Source organism: Plecotus auritus (genome assembly GCF_963455305.1).
Source record: "Plecotus auritus genome assembly, chromosome: 12".
Lineage (NCBI taxonomy): Eukaryota > Metazoa > Chordata > Mammalia > Chiroptera > Vespertilionidae > Plecotus > Plecotus auritus.
The window spans coordinates 25,842,517-25,862,077 of NC_137778.1; the positions used below are offsets into that span (position 1 = coordinate 25,842,517).

The 19,561-nt window shown below is 43.8% G+C and overlaps 2 protein-coding genes across 2 annotated transcripts in view; one reads left to right on the forward strand and one right to left on the reverse strand.

Moving 5' to 3' along the window:
• Nucleotides 1-4,889, forward strand: part of SLC9C2 (solute carrier family 9 member C2 (putative)) — a gene marked incomplete at its 3' end in the record, with an annotated part of 47,253 nt that extends 42,364 nt beyond the window's left edge. The window contains exons 24-26 of the mRNA XM_080647811.1: nt 1,185-1,370; nt 2,848-2,932; nt 4,792-4,889. Of these exons, the coding sequence (XP_080503937.1) occupies nt 1,185-1,370; nt 2,848-2,932; nt 4,792-4,889 (369 nt within the window). The remainder of the gene's footprint in view (nt 1-1,184; nt 1,371-2,847; nt 2,933-4,791) is intronic.
• A 4,602-nt stretch (nt 4,890-9,491) lies between these two features.
• Nucleotides 9,492-19,358, reverse strand: PRDX6 (peroxiredoxin 6). The gene is made up of 5 exons (XM_080649110.1): nt 19,063-19,358; nt 13,763-13,919; nt 12,625-12,771; nt 11,656-11,802; nt 9,492-10,484 (listed from the first exon to the last, which is right to left on the reverse strand). The coding sequence occupies exons 1-5, from the start codon at nt 19,155-19,157 to the stop codon at nt 10,356-10,358; spliced, it is 675 nt and encodes a 224-aa protein (XP_080505236.1). The 5' UTR covers nt 19,158-19,358; the 3' UTR covers nt 9,492-10,355.
• Between the last annotated feature and the right edge of the window lie 203 nt (nt 19,359-19,561).

Genomic DNA, 19,561 nt, shown 5'->3' on the forward strand with positions numbered 1-19,561 from the left:
CTACTCCCACTTTCCTCAATCAGTGCTGGATTTTATTGAGTGTCTTGTTAAAAGAGCCTGGAAGTCTTGCTTCCTCTTGAATTTTTTGGAATAGTTTAAGGATATGTGTTCTTTGAATGTTTGGCAAAATTTGCCTGTGAAGCTATCTGGTCTAAGACTTTTGTTTGCTGGAAATCTTTTTATTACTGCTTCGATTTCATTAATAGTTATTGGTCTATTCAGGTTTGCTGTTTCTTCCTGATTCAGTTTTGAAAGATTATATGTTTCTAGAAATTTGTCCATTTCACCCAGGTTGTCCAATTTTTGGCCTATAATTATTCATAATATTTTCTTGCAATCCTTTGTATTTATGTGATGTCAGTTGTTACTTATCCTCTATCATTTATGATTTTATTTGGGTCTTCTTTGTTTCTGGATGAGTCTGGTAAAAGGTTCATCAATCTTGTTTATCTTTTCAAAGAGCAATTCTTGGTTTCATTGATCTTTTATATTGTTTTTTAGTTTCTATGACATTTATTTCTGCTTTGATATCTTTATTATTTCATTCCTTCTACTTACTCTAGGCTTTTCCTGTTGTTCTTCTTCTAGTTCTTTTAAGTGTAGGGTTATTGTTTTTTTGAGATTTTTCTTGTTTCTTGAGGTAGACCTGTAATGCTATGATTTTGGGTTGCTGTGTGTTCATTTTCATTTGTTTCCAGGTAATTTTTGCTTTCTTCCTGATCTCATTGGTAACACATTCATTGTTTAATAGCATGCTATTTAGCTTCCATGTGTTTGAATGTTTTTGAGGGTTTTTTTTATTGTGGTTGATTTTTAGTTTCATGCCATTGTGATCTGAGAAGATGCTTGGTATGATTTCAATCTTGAACTTGTTAAGGCTTATTTTGTGTCCTAATATGTGATCTGGCTTTTAGAATACCCCATGTGCACTTGAGAAGAATGTATATTCTGCTGCTTTGGGATGAAATATTCTGTAAATATCAAATCCATCTGATCATGTGTGTTGTTTAAGATTGCTGTCTCCTTTTGATTTTTTGTGTGGAAGATCTATCCATTGATGACAGGGGGGTGTTAAAGTCCCATATTATGACTATATTGCTGTTGAATTTTCTTTCTTTTTGATACCTTGTGTCATTGTGTATGACCTTGTGTATGACTTATAGAAAATTGTAATTTTATTGTAGGACATAACGTTCGAGAGGTGTGTGGCACTCAATGTGGCATACGTGGAGACTTTATCAAGCTGTAATGAGATGACTATTGACTGGGGGACCGTGAAGTTGGTGATTGTCGTGTATGGCAGTGTGATTGATACAAAGACAGAGGCACCATACCTTGCACCTTGCATCTTATCTAAAACCTGTGAGCAGGTAAGGAGGATCATTTCTAGAGTCACTTACATTCCACAGTGCTGCATAAGTGGCTTTAATACTCAACTGACCACCTTAAAAATAAATTTAACCTGGAAAGATTCTGCAGGTCTCACCTGCCCTTAACAAAATGGTCAAAACATACCCAGGATTTCTGTGTACTGCATGTAGGTTGTGCCCTGCACAAGGGTGTTATTGAGGGGCAGGTAAGAGCTGGGATCAGCCTACTCTCTGCTCACCATGCTGTTTGCCCTGGTGTGGGACTGTACCTCCCCAGAGAAAGGAACAGGGTGGGGCGGGTCTCAGGGAATCACCAGGGCTGAGCAAACAGAAATGGCTGCCAGTCATCCCTGCAACTAGGGAGGTCCCAGCACAGGAACAATGACCCCTGCGAGCACCTCTGTCTGGAAGAAAGCTGCCCCCGAGTTCCTGCCCTAATGCCAGGCAGTCCAGTTTCTCCTAGTATGTGTCTGTGTCCCCCAGAGCCTCACCCAGCACTGGAGCTCAGAGGAAGCAGGAGCTTTTAAGTTCATGGTGCTGGCCTTTTAAGAGGAGCAGCTGGGTCTCCAGCAGCCTCTGTGTCACTGAGCCCCAATCACCACTGGATTCTACAGCCCATAGGACTTCATTCCCCAGCTCTGGGACCCTAGGCTGGACATCTGGTGTGGAGCTGGGACCCCTTGCTCCTCATGGGAGGCCTCCACAGAGGCTATCTCCTTCCCAATTAAAAAAGCGGCACGTGGGTGCTGGACCTGCCCGTTCCACGCCTCCACACCTCCTACCAGTCTCAGTGTGCTTTCTTCTTCACTTCTCTAGTTGCAGGCCTTCCATTCAGCCAGCTTTCCGGCAGATCTGGATGATGGTTGTTCTGTATTTTAGTTGCAATTTTGATGTGGTTGTGGGAGGCAGCGAGTACAGGCATTTGCCTACGCCGCCATCTTGGTTCTCCCTAGAAATGATAGTTATTGTTACTTTTCCACTACTTGCATTCTGGGAGGGCAGATTTTGTGGGCAAAAACTCTAAGAAAAGAGACCATCCTGCCACGTGGGAAGGCTGGGTCCTGAGCCCTTTAGTTTCAAAGGAGGAGTAAAAGTAACTCAGTGGATTATGGGTTTTCTGTTTTAAGCTGAGAATTTCCAGTCCAGTTACAAGTAATGTGCAGAAAATTCCTTTCTGATGTCTATAAATATGCAAAAAATAATTTGCTGGTACAAGGCTTTTTGAAGCAACATTAAAGAGGATTTGAGGGGGCATGAATGGGAGGTGGGGCGTGATGGGGGAATAAGGACACATATGTAATACCTTAATCAATAAAGAAATTAAAAAAAAAAAGAGGATTTGAAATGAGAAAGATATAGGTTGGAGGCCCAGTTCTAGGTTTTGGCTTATTTCTACTATTCTTGGGAAAGTTTAGGAAACAGCCAGCTTAGAGGTCAAAGAATGCTCTTTTGACTAGTTTGGACTTTTCTCCTTTAGGTTCAGGGAACTTCAGATTTAAGCAAGCTACTGATTATCCAAGTAACTGAGCCTGTCAAAATGTCCAGTGATTCCAAGGTCATAGGTAAGGGGTATCCCTTTAGTGGTAGGAGAACCATTGGGAAGGAATTTTGATAAAACTAATTTACTTGGAAGAAAATGATTTGAGGGTCTTGTGTGGGTTTATCATCAACGCCCATTCTTGGGCCCACCCTGACAGCCACATTGCTTCTGGGAGGGCACGTATCAGAGACTTCTAGATGCTGACATCAGGTGGCTCCTTCTGCTCTATGACCTTCCCTTCAATCCCTTGCTAGGTGGGGGGAGCAGCTTTTGTTTTACCCTCTGCCCTGGGAAGCTGGAGCCACACAGCACCGTTGGGGAAGAGTGGGCATGGGGAGGGTTTCAGACACTCAGTGGGCCCTGGTGTGGCGAGCTGGTTTCCTCCCAACAACCTAAGGGAATTTGGAACCTTACCCATCCCCGTTGAGAATTCCAAACCACGGTCACTGCCACAACTCAGATGACTTGCTTTGAGGTGTACTTTGATAGTCACTAAGTAACCATCGTCACTGAATGTGTATTAGCACCCAATTTTATGTATCCCGGTGCTAAGCAGTAAACAAAGAAGACTAGATAGGAAGGCCTTGCTCTAGAGAAAATACATTCAAGGTATTTCATTCAATGCTCAGCATCCCCCCTTACAGAGCCCCATAATCATTCTCCCAGCTGCCCCAGCTTAGAGAGTCCTCCTTAATTTACTCCTCTACTTAGCACCATTTCCAGTGTTCACAATTCATGTGACCTGCTAACTTAGACATGATGCAATTGTTAATGAATTGTTAATTGGGGGGTGGGAGGTATATATGACTTCAAATTGTGTGCCTAAAGTGACATTTTATTAGTTTATATCTCATTATTTCTCATTTGCAAAATTCTTATAAAATGCAACCCCAATGTGTGCTGGTCACTGTGCCAGGCACTCGTTGGTGAGTGAGCCAAACAAGGCGTCTACCCTTGTGGGGAGGAGAGACAGACATTCAATATGTAATTTCACTTTTCCCCTAGCATGTTCAACTCCGACATCCTTAGGGCTCACCTTCCCTGCCCCGTTCCGGGGTTACATGCATTTGATTTTGGGGAGCTCCCTCTGCTCCCGGGCCTCCTGCCCACGCTAGCGATCACTGCGATGACCATTACTGCACCCTTCAGTCTCTCTAGCTCAGCTGCTCCACATTACTCGTGGGACACAGCAGTGTATGGCCAGCCTCAGGACACCTGAGGGCTGTTGAGTCAGATACGATGTAGAAGTAGGTCCCTATCTTCCGGGGCCTGCAGGCCTCTCTCCTTCCTTGAATGATTCCAGAGATACTGAGGGAAATATATCACTCTGTATTCCCCAATGAGTTTGGGGCAGAAGTCACATATGTTAGGCCCGTGGACTGATGCAGCCAGTATACTGGATTTGACCTGCACACGTTTTCTTTTACAATTTTAAAATTAGTTGCCAAGTATAAACATCTAGGAATTTCACATTAAAAAAAAAAAAATCCAGATTTTGAGCTTCTCGTGAAAGTATCAGAACACCTGCCAACACTCAGTCCTCATTCCTGTATGTGGCAACAATCAGATAGAGCAGCGTACCAGCTGGCTCCCATTGGGGAAGCAGGTGCTGTCCACACCGCTCCCTCTGGTCTTATATCCAGCCCACTTTAATCACGTGTATGACCTACCTGCTGTCATTTCAGTCTCTCAGTCCCCAATTGGACTTTTGGGAGCCTATTAACAAATCTCCCCGTAGGAAGAAAGTTAGGGCCCATTTAAAAGGGAAGGGAAAGGGAGACCTACAGGGAGAAAGCAAATTGATATTTTAAAATATTCTTCTGCTATTTTTATTCTTAAACTCCTGATTTAATTTTTTGTTTGATGCATGTGTTTGAATAGGCCCAGTCAACACTGGTCCTCAAGTGACCAGCAGAGACCAGACCTGGAAGAGAAAGGATGAGGTAATGAACTTGGTACTTGAGTCAGACTTTTCTTAAATGAATATGAAACTACACAGCTGAAATACACTGTGAAGTCAAATAGCAAAATGTAGGTGGTGAAGAGACTTAGTGGAAACTCACTGAATTGGAAAATACAGGATCAAGCTCACCTGAGTTACTTAATAATTAAAATTATAGAATATTTTTAGAAGATGCCATTTTGCCCCATCTCCCTCCTTTCCCACTTTCCAACCTCCACCCTTTCCCCCTGATGTTTAGTTCAAAAGTAGGCGTCTCTGGGATTAGGGGTGGAAGGGTCATTAACATCTAAGTATTGATGCTTCTCCCTTTGGAGTTTGTCTTTCCCATGGCTGTGTGGGTGCTGTGCTGGGGACACATGGGGCCACAGGCTAATCATGGGTACCTTCCTAGAGTGTCAATTTTATTTGATGATCTTTTAAAAGGAAAAGTTAACTCATTTCACTGTTAGGTTATTTAAAACATTTTTATATGGAAACAAACATATTCTGGAGTAGGATGACAAATTTGCATGAATTTTTAAGATAAAACAAGAAACCCCAAAACATTTTATTATAGAGTCACTTATGTTTGGCCCCAGCATCTTTTCCTACTTTCCTCAGCAGTCAGGGCTAATTTAGAAAAGTTCAAGATGTGCTGAAGTCACGCCTAGAGTTGGGGAGGGAGAGGGCTGCTCTCATCGGGCCAGGGCAGACAGAGGCCAGTCTGGTGGGGAGGAGGGTAGCCACATTACTCAAGGGGTCTCTGTTAGGCACCTAACAAAGCTCATTTGGGCACGAGCCCACTGTTGAGTGGAGAGGAAGGCTGCTCTGACAAAACAATAGGGCGCTCGGCCAATGCACAAATCGGCCAGGTAGCAGTAATGGTGTCAAGGATGGTGCCAAATAAACATACCCTTAAATATGGTGAGCTGTATAGGTGCAGCTTCAAGCCCACCGTATCCCAACCAGACAGCTACCCTAAGACCCTTCTAATAGAAGTTCTGGTCCTGCCATTGTCATTTCTGACAACCCAGGTGGTTTGCAGTGTGTGTGTTTGGGGACAGAAAGTTGCATTGACAAAACTTATGGTTAATAGTCCTTTTAAACAAAGCAACGTAGTTCTTTTTAGGCAGTCAATCTAGCATCATCCTCTCCTCTTTCTTATAGAAACCCTGTTTCACAAAGGGGAAACCTATCTGGGAGTCAATTGGGTTCCTCATTTGTCACTGTTTTGATTATTTTAAAAAATTCTCATTCCGATTTACGAAAAAAGTTTCCTGTTACCCTTTAATCAGTCACAAAATTAATTGGAATTCAATGCTCCTAATATTTCTCTTTTCCTTAAGAGATAGACTACTCTAATTGAATTAATGTAGTATCTCTTTATAAGCTGACCTGGATGGTATAGAGATGTATGTGTATTTACTGACAATGTATCACTCAAAGTCCTTGAAGGGAAGGTTCCAGATAATAAAATGGAAACTTTTCCTAAGTTTTCTGGTTGTGCTTAAGTTGATTAGTTTTTTCCTGAAATGCACACAGTCTAATGTTTTACTTTTGAATTTCTTTTATAGTTGGACACTGGATCTCATTATAGAAAAGGACACTAATGGCACTAACACGATATGAGAAGTGGGGTTTCAGACTGAGCCAATATCCTGGCTCAAGTGCTGAAGGATCATCTGATGAGAAGTTTACTTAGAAGTTGCTGAAACAATTCACTGCTGCATTTATTTTCTAAGCGATTGATGGGCTGTTGCAAAAGCTCCAGTTTTAAGCAGTTGCATTATACCTGAGCGGTTCAAAAATTTTTCAGGGTAAGATTGTCTCAAGACTCATGGCCCACCAAACAGAAGCCTGCTCCAGCTGAGAGCAAGTTATAGTGTTTGCAAGTTATTACAAGCATTGTACAATATATTACTGTCTGAAGCACAGAGTCTAAACTCTGATTTGTGATATTGCTGTAAGTAGTGCTCCCCTAACATTTTCCCAAGTTATTGTCCCCTCCCCAATTTAGTAACTCTTGAAAAATGGGTCTATGTTCCATAATCTTAGTTACTGAAAGCAAAGTTGAGAAGTTAACAATCTTACCTTGCATAGTACTGTTTGATACTATTTTCATTTTTATTTTTAAAAGTCAAATAAAGTTGATTTTCATGGTGTATTTATTAGATTCCATTGTCCTTTTCATTTCAACATAACTTTGAAAGAATGCAAAAATCTCGATTCTAGGGAAAATCACAACAGAAGGAAACACAAGAGAAAAAGTCAAGCATAACTATTTATGAAGAACCTTCTGGGTACCGAGCATGTAGGGCAGTATTTCTGAGTGGCCGTGGAACACTCGTGTCAGCAAATATCGGTGTAGCCGCACATTACAGAAACCCACGTGGCTTCATTTTTCTGATTAACCAGATCCCTGGAAACAGGCAGAACAGGGCCGGTGCTGCGGCCTGAGGAGTCAGCACGGACCCGGGCTCCCTGTAGCCTTCTCCTCCATCCTTGGCCAGTAACTTTGACTCTCAGATGGCAAATCATCGGTAACTCCAGGCATCCGGTTGGCATTTCAGTCAGACAAGGAGCTTTCTCTGTAGGAGGCTGTGCCTTTTAATCAGGAAGGGACCCCACGGAGGGAAGCACGGTCACATGCCCACACCTATTCTCTTAAGTGAACTTTAACTGGCACCTCACCTTGCCAACCCTAACACAACCTAGTGTTTTTAGCAGAGAATGGGAAATGGATATTGGGTGCCGTGTCTGCTGTCCTCTGCATCAGTCACCTGGGTTGTTACAAATGAAGAACTTCTGGTCACCTATAGAATCAGTGTCCGGGTGGGCCCTGGATTTTAACATGTTCCTCATGTGATTTAATGCATTTTGAAGCCTGAGATCTGCAGTGCAGGGAATAAACTAGCAGAAAATAGATGCCTGCCCTCCAGCTCACTTAGGAGGCACCTCACCATGCACACCCATTAGGCTTAAACACTACAGAAATATCTTACGTAAGTCCAGAGGTTGCATGGTTTGTGGGCAGTAGACTCGGTGATGATCAGATTTTTTCTTTCTCTTCACTTTACTGACCCTTTGTCTTATTCCATGGCTGGTTCCCCTCCCAGCAGCAATCCAGGCTTCCATGTTTTCTTGTTCATGTTCAATACAAGACCAAAAAGAATGGCTTCCAATAGTGAGAAAGAATTCTTCTAGAAATTCTAATGATCCTGTATTTGTCTCCTCCCCAAGAACTGAGTCACATGCCCATTTTTGGACAATCACTGACAAGAAGGTGGTAATGACATTTTACCAGTCCATGCACCATTTAAGCTAGAATCAGTTATATTCCCTCAATCTGCATTGCCCCAAAGGGGTATGGTCTAATGGAGTAAATCACAAATGCCAATTCACTGCACCCAAATTGGCATCTTGAGCTAGCCATTTAGGCACTGCCACTCTGGCTCCTTAACCCTTCAATGAGCTTCTCAATGCAAATTCCTACCCTTAGGGTGGAGGTTGGAGGTGAAATCAGATTTGTGGCAAGACCACACAGGAGCCACACGTTGATCATTTTACTAATCTTAGAAGGTTAGTCTGTGCTTATTCTTTGAAGTCGTATAGACTTTCAAATTCCTTATGCTTCTCTCATAGCCACCATGATCATACATTCACTTTCAATTAAGAAATCTTTGGATGCATAATGCAATTTATTCTGTTCTTCCAATGAAAATTGAGAGCAACAATTCTTTATAGGGGAACTCTACTCTTCATGCCCAACAGAGTTAAAAATATGATATATGCTTAGGATCACTTCTACCAGAAATGCATATTTATTATGTAATATTTACTTGGAAAGGAACTTGTTCCATTTCATGGCTTCATGGTTGCTTAGTGGTAGAGCCAGAACTAAATTTGACAGCACATGAGCCCCTTTCCTTTGAGCTTTTAAAGTGTTTTTATACTGATGTCATCATTACGGGTAGAATACATGTACCAGATAGTATTAGTTCTTTGAAGGCAAAATATATCGTGACTTGGAGAAGAGATGAGAACAGGATGTCAGCCCTCGTAGGTCTCCTTCAGACCAGCATTTCCCAGGATACTGTGAAAACTTGCCATTTTTACCTTCATTCTCAACCTTCTTAGTGTCACCCACCTTCTAAAGGAAACTAAAAGGCCTAACGACTTCTCTGACACATGGCACCAGGGATCATATTTTACTCAATAAAAACATAGAGGGCTACATGCAAGAGACTGTACCAGGTGTGTGACACTTCTTTCCAAACTGAGGCCTTATTAGCACAGCATAAGTCCAAGAGACCGTGAGTTCAGAGTAATTAGTATTCTTTCCAGAAAAGCATACCTATGTGCACCATTAGCCTCAAGATTCAAATTCTTAAGCTCAACAATCCCATTAAGGCATTAGGTGAGCGTGTTACATCAGGGGTCACAAACTCAAGGGACTATAGGACCCAGGCAGGTACCACGAAGGAGCAATGTGGGCCAGGTGCACCTCCATGTTCATTAGAAATTTTATATATCTGTCTCTGGAGAGAAGCATCAATGCCAATCCCAGTGAGGAAACATCTGCCCTCAGGACACGGGTCTAACAGAGTATTTTAAAACGTGACAAGAGAATTCTCTGATCTAGTTTTAACAACGGATTTATTTGCTAGATCCCCAAAAAGCAAAATTCAGAAAGTACCAACCCACCCCCAGCAAGAATAGTTCTATAAACAATTTCAGTCATCCTTTCCCCCCTCCCCAAGGCGAGCCCTTTCTTTGTCATCATGGCCGAGCACTGACACGGAAATACCTGCTGTGAAAGGCAGGTGGCACTGTTGTTCTGCTCACACCTCTGCTACAGCTTCAGCAGGTAAGTGGAGCCTTTTCTCCCTCTTTTGATAGAAATGTATTGAAAAATTTTCTTAGCAAAATATTTCAAGATCTCTCCCCCTGCTCATCCCACTTCAGTTCTCTCCTGTAAAACTACAGAATTGAAGTCTTTTCCCTTAGTTGTGATCAAAACACTGAGTATTGAAGAATATCCGGTTACTTTAACTGCTAGGGTTATATACTTACAGATTGACAGAGGAAACTGAACCTCAAGTTCTGCTGCTCCCCAAAATGTGTAATGGAAGAGAGGATTTGATTAGAACAGCTAAAAAACCTGATGGTCATTCCAGGTTGGAGCAAAGTAGCTTTTCAACCATCAGTGGATCCTACGTTGTTGATCACAAACCTGCAGAGATCCAATATGATGTGAGTCTCAAATACAGACTATATTTCAGAGAGCCAGGAGAGAGGGCCGAGACATGGGAACAGAACAGAATGCTGGTGAAGGCACGAAGCAAAGAATCCCACGGGTGTTTAGTGCCATTTTCCTTTAATAAGCCAGTAGTACAGCAACCTAGAGACCGTGGCTATGATCACAGCGGGATGTTTCTATGGAATCGCTGTAGGACACGTGACTGGCAGCTGGCACCTGCTGGCTCACTGTGCAGGGTGAGACCTACGGCTGGGGCGTGTAGCGCAGGTATTTCTTGCCAGATGGGAGCTCTTTGGTGAAGACTCCTTTAGGGAAGAGTTTCTTGGCTTCCTCTTCAGGGATTGTTGGGAGGACCATCACACTATCTCCAACCTACGGACAGACATTGAGAATGGTGAAATCGATGGTAAAGCCTGGACGCAGGAATGAACTTCAGAGTTCCCAGGCTCTCTGACTTCCCTCTGGTCCTCTAACATGCCACGCTCACCCTCAGGTAAAACTTCCTGCACTAGGCCTCCCTGACAGCCAGGCAGAAAGCCAGCCTTCCCACCTCTGTACTCCCCTTCTCCCCTCCTCTCTCCATCACTAGTATTCTGCGTACCTAATATACTATTAACTAGTTTACTGTCTGTCTCTACCACTGGAACATGAGTCTAAGAGTTCTGGAACTTTATTGTTCACGGCCATATCTGGGCTCAATAAATGTATGTTCAGTGAATGAACACAGCATTTTAATTGATATACTTATCAGAAAAACAAAAACTGGTACTCAGGTTCGCATATTTTAAAAAATGTAGTGACATTAAAATATCCTTGTGATATTGTCCAAGTCTTACATATTGCAGAAATCCTAGAGATTGTAAGCTTAAAAACAAGTATCAGAATTCTACACAGATTGAATGAAGCTTAAGAGAAGAAAATACTTCAGGACAGTAAGACACCAAAAAGTTTTACAGCCAGGACTTAAGTGGCCAAAGTTTTATTGTAAATATTTTGCCATCAGGGAAGGATTAAAGTTAAAAAAAAAAAAAAAAAAGTCCTTTTATTAGGAAGGGAATCATTCTGACCAATTAATTTGTCCAAATAAGCTAAAAGCTAGAAAGCAATATAGGGAGTTTGTGTTTTATTTTATTTTTAAAAAAATATATTTTTATTGATTTTTTTACAGAGAGGAAGGGAGAAGGATAGAGAGTCAGAAACATCGATGAGAGAGAAACATCGATCAGCTGCCTCCCGCACACCTCCCACTGGGGATGTGCCCGCAACCAAGGTACATGCCCTTGACTGGAATCGAACCCGGGACCCTTCAGTCCGCAGGCCGATGCTCTATCCACTGAGCCAAACCAGTCAGGGAAGGAGTTTATGTTTTATATAAAAGTGTTAATTAATTAAGACCTTGCATAGCCAATCTAAAACTCAGCCATGAGGAAAAATCCTCCCAGTGGACTTGCGCGCTGGAAACAGAGAGCCCGAGGGTGGCCATTGGACATGAGCCATGCAGGCCTTTCAGGCGCGCTGGGGACCTGCCCTTTAGCATCTTTACCTTCCAATCAACCGGGGTGGCGACCCTCTTTTCTGCTGTCAGCTGGAGAGAGATAACTACTCTGAGAATCTCGTCAAAGTTCCTGCCGGTGGTGGCGGGGTAGAGGAGGGACAGCTTCAGTTTCTTATCAGGGCCAAAAACAAACACCTGGAAACACACAGACACTTAAATAGGACGACCTTTGATATGAAAGCCTCTTGGAATGCTTGCCTGTCATTACAAATGGTCAAGGGTATAAACACAAAACGAACAAAAAAATTCCCCAATATCTAACCTGGCACACCAAACTTCACTGGGGGCTGGAACCCAGACACTTTTCTTCTTCATGTCATTTCCCTTTTTATAAAAAAATATTTTAAACTTTTCGATTACAATGACCATAGTACTGTATTAGCTTCAGGTATACTAGTACATCGGTGTGTATGTTGTTCTTCTGCACTTAAAAGGAGATTATATTTGGTTCTGGCTATCCCAGTAAGAAAAACTGATGTGCAAACTGAATCCAGGCAAGGGCTCCGGAAGGTACTATGTTAACCAGGGATGATTATCATAAAAATAATACTAATGGGAGCGGATACTGGCCCTCACCTAGTTGCACTTGTTGCAGATGAGAGACTAAGTTTGTTCTCAGGTCAGAACTAACCAGAATTCAAAACCAGAGCTGCCCAAGGAAGAAGGACATGACCCATCCCATTAAAGACGGGTTGTCAGGAGAGATACAGGAAAGATTACTCAATTCTAGAAGTAGGTTTCCAAAAGCTATGAATTATCCAGTTTAAAATTTTAGCTGAAAATTTAGCATGAGCATTACACATAATCAGTGAGATTGCTACCAGCACAGTTATTTCCTTGAGGAAATATGTAGATATTAACATATATTCGCCTATTTCCTCTAGGTGCTCCAAGCATTTACATGGACATACAGCCTGGCCAGTCATGAGGACTCCAGAATGGACTTCGATAACTCACCACACGCGCCGTCACAGGCATGCCCTTCTCGTCCTTCTCTGCTGGGTCCAGCATGCCCAACAGGATGGCGAGGTCCCGATTCCGGTCATCGATGATGGGAAAAGGTAACTTTTCTGTGGGCTCCTCACAGTTGTAAGCATTGATATCCTAAAATGCAGATGAAAGAGGAAAGAGAAATCTAAACCAGGCACATCCTCTGAATTCAATCTGTTAATAGCCATACCGTAATCATAGTAATTTCTCTAAGCAATTTTAATAAGTAAATGAATGAATGAACACACCCCATCCCAATTATTCACTGACAGGAAGAGCAATAGGATACTATATTTAGGCTATAAGCATAGACCCCTTTCTTTCTTCTTCTTTTTAAATCCTCACCAGAGGATATGTTTATTGATTTTAGAGAGGAAGAGGGGAGGGAGAGAGAAACTCTGATGTGAGAAACATCAATTGTTTACTTTCTGCACAAGCCCTGACTGGGTATTGAACCTGCAATCTAGGTATGTGCCCTGACCAGGAATCAAATTCGCAACCTTTCAGTATATGGGATGACACCCAATCAACTGAGCCACTAGGCCACGGCTAAGCATATACTCTTTTCATGCCCAAGTCTGTTAAAATGCAGCTTGTTTTTACTGCTTTAAGAAAGCAGCAGTAACCTCTTTAAAAGCTGAATAGTGTAGTATCAGATACCAATCCAAGGTACCTCTGGGCTGGTATCCTCTATTTATATGTAAAAACCACCAGAAATAATGGGTTCCTTAAGTCCATCACATCTGGAAACAATGCCACATGCAAAGTTAATTTTATAGGTCTGATCCCTGCCTGAAAAACACCCTGACTCAGACATTAAGCTACTGGAAGAGAGATATTAAAACAAAACAAAACAAAACAAAACAAAACAAAACAAAAAAAACCACACAAAACTCAAAGGAAATATAAGAATGGAGAGTTGAACATAGACTTCAAGGACAAGTCAAAGGTAAATCACTAGAGTGAAATCTACATAGAAAACAAAGCATTTCAACTCTGAACTAAAGGATGTACTTGCCTCTTCTCTTTCACCCCCTCCAGTAAAACTTCATTTATTTCTACTCTACAATTTATAACCTCAAAGCACATGCCATAGAAACGTTACCTTGCTCCAGGCAAGATGGTCTTCAACACTGTCTATTGAAAGGGCAATCAGCTTAACGTTCCTCTTGGCGAATTCTGGTGCCAGCTTTGCAGCTCTGCCAAGTTCTGTGGTACACACAGGGGTAAAGTCCCGAGGGTGGGAGAAGAGAATGCCCCATCTGCAATGGAGGCAAAGAAGGTCACAACTTAATGACAAGGTTATCACCAACAGCATGCAGAATGGGAAGTCACAAATCTGGGATAAAAAATGATGTTCTTTTAAAAAATGGATGCTTATGAAGACAATTACTTTTAAACTTTTCTGTTGGAGAATGCTTTTTGATCTCATTACCTCCAGCAAAACCAATATTTAAAGCCCAGTTCAATCAAAGATATGACAATCAAGATGGCAAATATTTTAAAAGACTAATTTAAGGGTGCTGCCTCTTTTGAGCTACCCTGACTCCTTTTCAACGAATAAAATCTGTGCTACTCAAACCAACTAGCTTATTAAAATAACTTATTCTCTTCTTGCCCTCTTATTTTTTTCCTAGCCACACAGACCAACATTCAGCTCCAATAATGGGTGTCCCCAAAGTCTCTGACTCCAAACAAATGGCTGACTGCAAGAATAAACAGATTATGTAATCTAAAATAAAGAGGCTGGTATCCTCTATTTATATGTAAAATTAAAGTTGACACGTGGCTTCTTTGAAGTGAATGGCTATAAAACCTTTTATAAGACAGCTTTATAGGATACCCAATATTGGCACCTTGACAAAACAGCACTCTCAGAGTTTTACCTATCTCTCTTTTTTAGCTGTCACAGCTTTAAAAAAAACAAGGTTATTGTTGAAAGTATTACATATGTCCCCTGCCCCCCAATGACCCCCTTTTACCCCCCGCCCCCCTCATGCCTTCACCACAATATTGTCTGTGTCCATGGGTTATGCACATAGGCATACAAGTTCTTTGGTTAATCTCTTCCCATCCACCGTCTTCCCTCTGAGACTAGACAGTCTGTTCCAAGCTTCTATGTCTCTGGATCTATTTTGTTCATTAGATTCCACATATGAGTGAGATGACATGATACTTTCTCTGCCGGGCTTATTTCGCTTAGCACCGTGGTCGGCAAACTGCGGCTCGAGAGCCACATGCGGCTCTTTGGCCCTTGTGGCTCTTCCACAAAATACCACGGCCTGGGCTAGTCTATTTTGAAGAAGTGGCGTTAGAAGAAGTTTAAGTTTAAAAAATTTGGCTCTCAAAAGAAATTTCAATCATTGTACTGTTGATATTTGGCTCTGTTGACTAATGAGTTTGCCGACCACTGGCTTAGCATGATACTCGCTAGGTCCCTCCATGCTGTCTCAAAGAGCGTTTTATCTCTCTCTTCATTTGTGGTTTCTTTTTCTTCTTGCTTCAGACCAAGTAGGTAGAAACCTGGTAAGCTACAATGTAGATTCTAGAACTACAGATTTTTCGGTAAATACTATCTAAATCAGCCGTGGGCAAATTACGGCCCACGGGCCGGATCCGGCTGTTCTATCCGGTTCTCTTGCTCTCCTCTCCGCTCCTTTACTTTTTTTTTTTTTTTTTTTAATATATTTTATTGATTTTTTTACAGAGAGGAAGGAAGAGGGACAGAGAGCTAGAAACATCGATGAGAGAGAAACATCGATCAGCTGCCTCCTGCACACCTCCTACTGGGGATGTGCCCGCAACCAAGTTACGTGCCCTTGACCGGAATCGAACCCGGGACCTTTCAGTCCGCAGGCTGACGCTCTATCCACTGAGCCAAACCGGTTTTGGCCCGCTCCTTTACTTTTAATTTATATTAGTTCACACAAACACTCCATCCATGCTTTTGTTCCAGCCCTCCGGTCCAGTTTAAGAACCCATTGTGGCCCTCGAGTCAAAAAGTTTGCCCACCCCTGATCTAAATCATCATTGCCTGAAGTTAAACTTGTAGAGATTTTAAGCACGCTTTAAGCTGAGCCACCAAGAACCTTTGGAGTCCCAGTTCTTCTCCTTGGTAACCATGGAAACTACTCTCTACTGAAAAGGGAAATTTAACACTCGGTTTTCCACACTCCCAGGGGCTTACAACATTAAAGCAGGACCCTAACCTAGATTACTAGATCTAGCTTAGATGCCAAGCTGACCAAGTTTGCCAAGTTCCCTGAAGCACAAAGAGCAAAGCAGAAATGAGGGTACCCCCTTCCATCACATCTGTCACTCAACTCCAAGGCTTCGGGAAAGGAAAAGACCTTACAAAAAGGATGGAGGTTGCTATGGAAAGACTGGGAAGAAAGAGGTAATACCTTTAACACTGTGTGGTAGGTCTACTTTTTTTAAAGGGCAGCAAGGGCGACATATATCTTTTTGTAATAAATAATGTAGCTCTGAGTAAAATGTAGGCCTTAGATTCTATGGAAAAGGATCTGTTTAGGGTTCAGACGAGACTTTTGAGAACAAATGTTAACGGGGTGATCAATTGGGCAAGTAAGGCGTTTGCCTTCCATTTCCAGTCAAGAGACCATTTCTCTGAATCACTTCACACCCTCTCCTGCCGGAGAAGCCAAACTCCAGTTTACCACTCAGCTAGGAATAGCAATAAACTCTGGCATGTCTGACTGTGGCCTGTCTTCCCCTCAGAATCTCCCCACTGCTGCTCCCCAGAGTAAGTTAATTACATGGTCCCATTTCCTTCCTTCCTCATTTTCAAAAGACAATAGGTTTCCTCCTTTAAGGGAACAGTCCCTCCTCACTAACCCCCCAGAAAACTCCAGGAAAACACATGTTTTTGTTTAGTGAAAATGCACTGTGAAGAAGCTGCTTACACCACATACATAAAGAAACAGTGATTAAGGCTCAATAAACTCACCAAACACAGTCCCCAAACCCCTTAGTTGTATCTCATTGTCTGGGGGAGTGGACAAAGGGGTGGAGTATCTCTGACTTAAAACAAAATACCCAAATCAAAAATTGGCAGTCTGAATTGAGATCGCATACAGAATGGAGTTTGGAAAATATTATATTAGGCAAAAGTCCATGTACTATAATGACATAAAGAGCTCAAATGTCATTTGGGGGTGGGGCCGACTTGTGCAGCCTTTTTTAAATTTTATTTTTTTTAAATATATTTTGATTTTTTTTTTTTTTTTTTTTTTACAGAGAGGAAGGGAGAGGGAGAGAGAATTAGAAACACTGATGAGAGAGAAACATCAATCAGCTGCCTCCTGCACAGCCCCTACTGGGGATGTGCCCACAACCAAGGTACATGCCCTTGACCAGAATCGAACCCGGGACCCTTGAATCTGCAGGCCGATGCTCTATCCATTGAGCCAAACCGGTTAGGGCTTGTGCAGCCTTTTAAATAAATAAATATATTTTTATTGATTTTAGAGAGAGAGAAAGATGGAGAGAGACATCAATGTGAGAGAGAAATACTGATCAGTTGCCTTCAGAATGCACCCCGACCTCAAATCTGCAACCAGGTATGTACCATGACTGAGAATCGAACCAGCAACCTTTCAGTGCATGGGATGATGCTCAACCAACTGAGCCACACTGGCCAGGGCTTGTATAGTCTTTTATAGATGTGGGTATTTTCTCATCTTTCCACTGGTGGTTCCCAGAGATGGTACTGTTTTTAATCAAAGCAAGAGAGATCTAGAAGCCAATAAACTATGGCGACGACAACAAAAAACCAAGAAAGTGGAGTTAGCTGAGATAGTGACAGCATTTATAATTATTGCTATAATAATTATACTTTATGTTAATATTTATCTTTAATTCACAACAGCCTAGGAGTTCTGGTAGGAGTCCTATGTTGTGTGGGGGTGAGGACTGGGAGTGGAAATGGGAAGGAACATACTCTGAGAAATACCATGGGGTTTTGGAGAAATACTAATACCTAGATTCCGAGTATAGACTGGCGTTGGTCTGTGTTTCTGAAGCCCTTTCCTGCCTTCAGGGTCCCAATGTTCCACGTCTCATCATTTTCTAGTTGAGCCCTCTCTTTCACAAACGTTAGCTATTCCCTTGATGGAAGGCGGGAAATGGACTTAAAGAGTTGTAAGGGGTTGGGTAGGCCTAAGGTATAGAATCTCTCCCAGGTCCTCTGAACACCCCTGTCCAATTGCTGGTTAATCTCATAAACTTCGTACTCTCTATATATACAAAAGGATTCAAACCCAGGGAGGAATTGTTAAGCCTCAGAAGACCACAGGGCTCCTGCACTCCAGAACCATAATGTAACTAGACATGTCTGGGATGTTTCTGATGGAAACTGAGCAACTTAAAGTCTGCAGATTCAGGAGCTATAAAATCAGGGTGACAGCAATTTACTCCTAGTCATAATGGTATGATTGCCAGGCCAGATAACAGGCCACCAATTTTTATCGCACCAGCCAGGCCATGTGCTGCTGGAAGCAAGGCAGGGGGAGAGGGACACACCACTGGGAAACAAAGGGTCTCAGGGAGCAGAGGTACACGTGTCCTGGCAAGAACCGGTCACTGCAACTGGACAGCCTCCGAAAGCCCTTCCCTCACAGTGCTGCAAGTTCTGGAATGAAGGACACACCTATGCACAGAGTGTTCTTGGTTCCTCTCAAAGTTCTTATCAAATCTTATCCTGGCCACTAAAGGAGGCTGTGGCCAAAAAGTCTTCCGGCCACTTAACTGGCAGTTGGTGACTTTAAACTTTACATTTTGCGCCGAGAAGCCTGCAAATCACAGGCAGCAAGCAGAGCCCTTCTACCAGCAGCAGAGTCCCGGGACTCTGGCCTTAGACACCCACCTTCCCCCGGGAGCAAGTTCCAGAACAGAGGGAGGGAGGGGGCCCGAGTCCGGGCAGGAGTCCCAGGAGGTGACCGCCGAGGCCGCCGGCTCCTGTCCCCACCGGGCCTGGCTGGACGTGCTACTTGCACAATTTACAAACCGAGTTAAACAGCAACAAACCCTGCTCCGCACGGCGCTCCGGGTCCCGGGACCTGCGGAAACCCAATTTCTTTCCCCTCCCCCTCCCCCTTCCCCGCCTGGAGCCAGCCTGGCCACGCGGGGCGGGACGCGGGAGGGAACCCAGTGGCCGCCGAGGGGCAGGGGACGCACAGTGAGAGGTACGTGCAGGAACCGGTGCGGGGAGAGGCACGTGCAGGAACCGGTGCGGGGAGAGGCACGTGCAGGAACCGGTGCGGGGAGGTGGCGGCGGGCAGGCGCTGAGCGGCCGGAGGACGAAGGGAGAAGACGTAGGGGAGACACCTTCAGATGGGAGCGCAGCCCGAGGCCAGGGCAGGGCAGGGCGCCGGGGTGGCCACTTACGAGTCTCCCAGATAGTCGTGGAAACGGATGCGGCCGACGGTCGTATTGGCCTCGAAATTGGGAGCCTCGTCCCCGAGAAGGAGACCTCCGGGCATGGCGGCAGCGGTGACGGAGATGAGAAGGCGCAGCAGCGACACGCATCCGCCAGCGGGTTCGGGAGGAGGTGCTACTGCGGAATGATCTGGGCCCGGAGGGGCGGGGTGGGCGGAGCCTCAGTCGGCGGGGGCGGGGCCAGGCCAAGGCCATCTCTGGTTCGCCAGATCCCCGCCACCTCTCTCACCATCCCTGGAGCCAGTGGGCGATGGTGTGCTTGTCCCTTTAGGTGAGGTCGCCCCAGGCAGGCTCGGGGGTGCGCAGCATTTGACCCTGCAGTGTGTGTGCGCTTTGGGGGTGAAAAAGCGCAGCACAGTAGAAATGGGCCCCAACCCGGAGAATCCCACAGCCGCCCCAGGACCCCGGAGCCGCAGAATCCGCGTAGAGTAGACCCTCCTGCCCACCC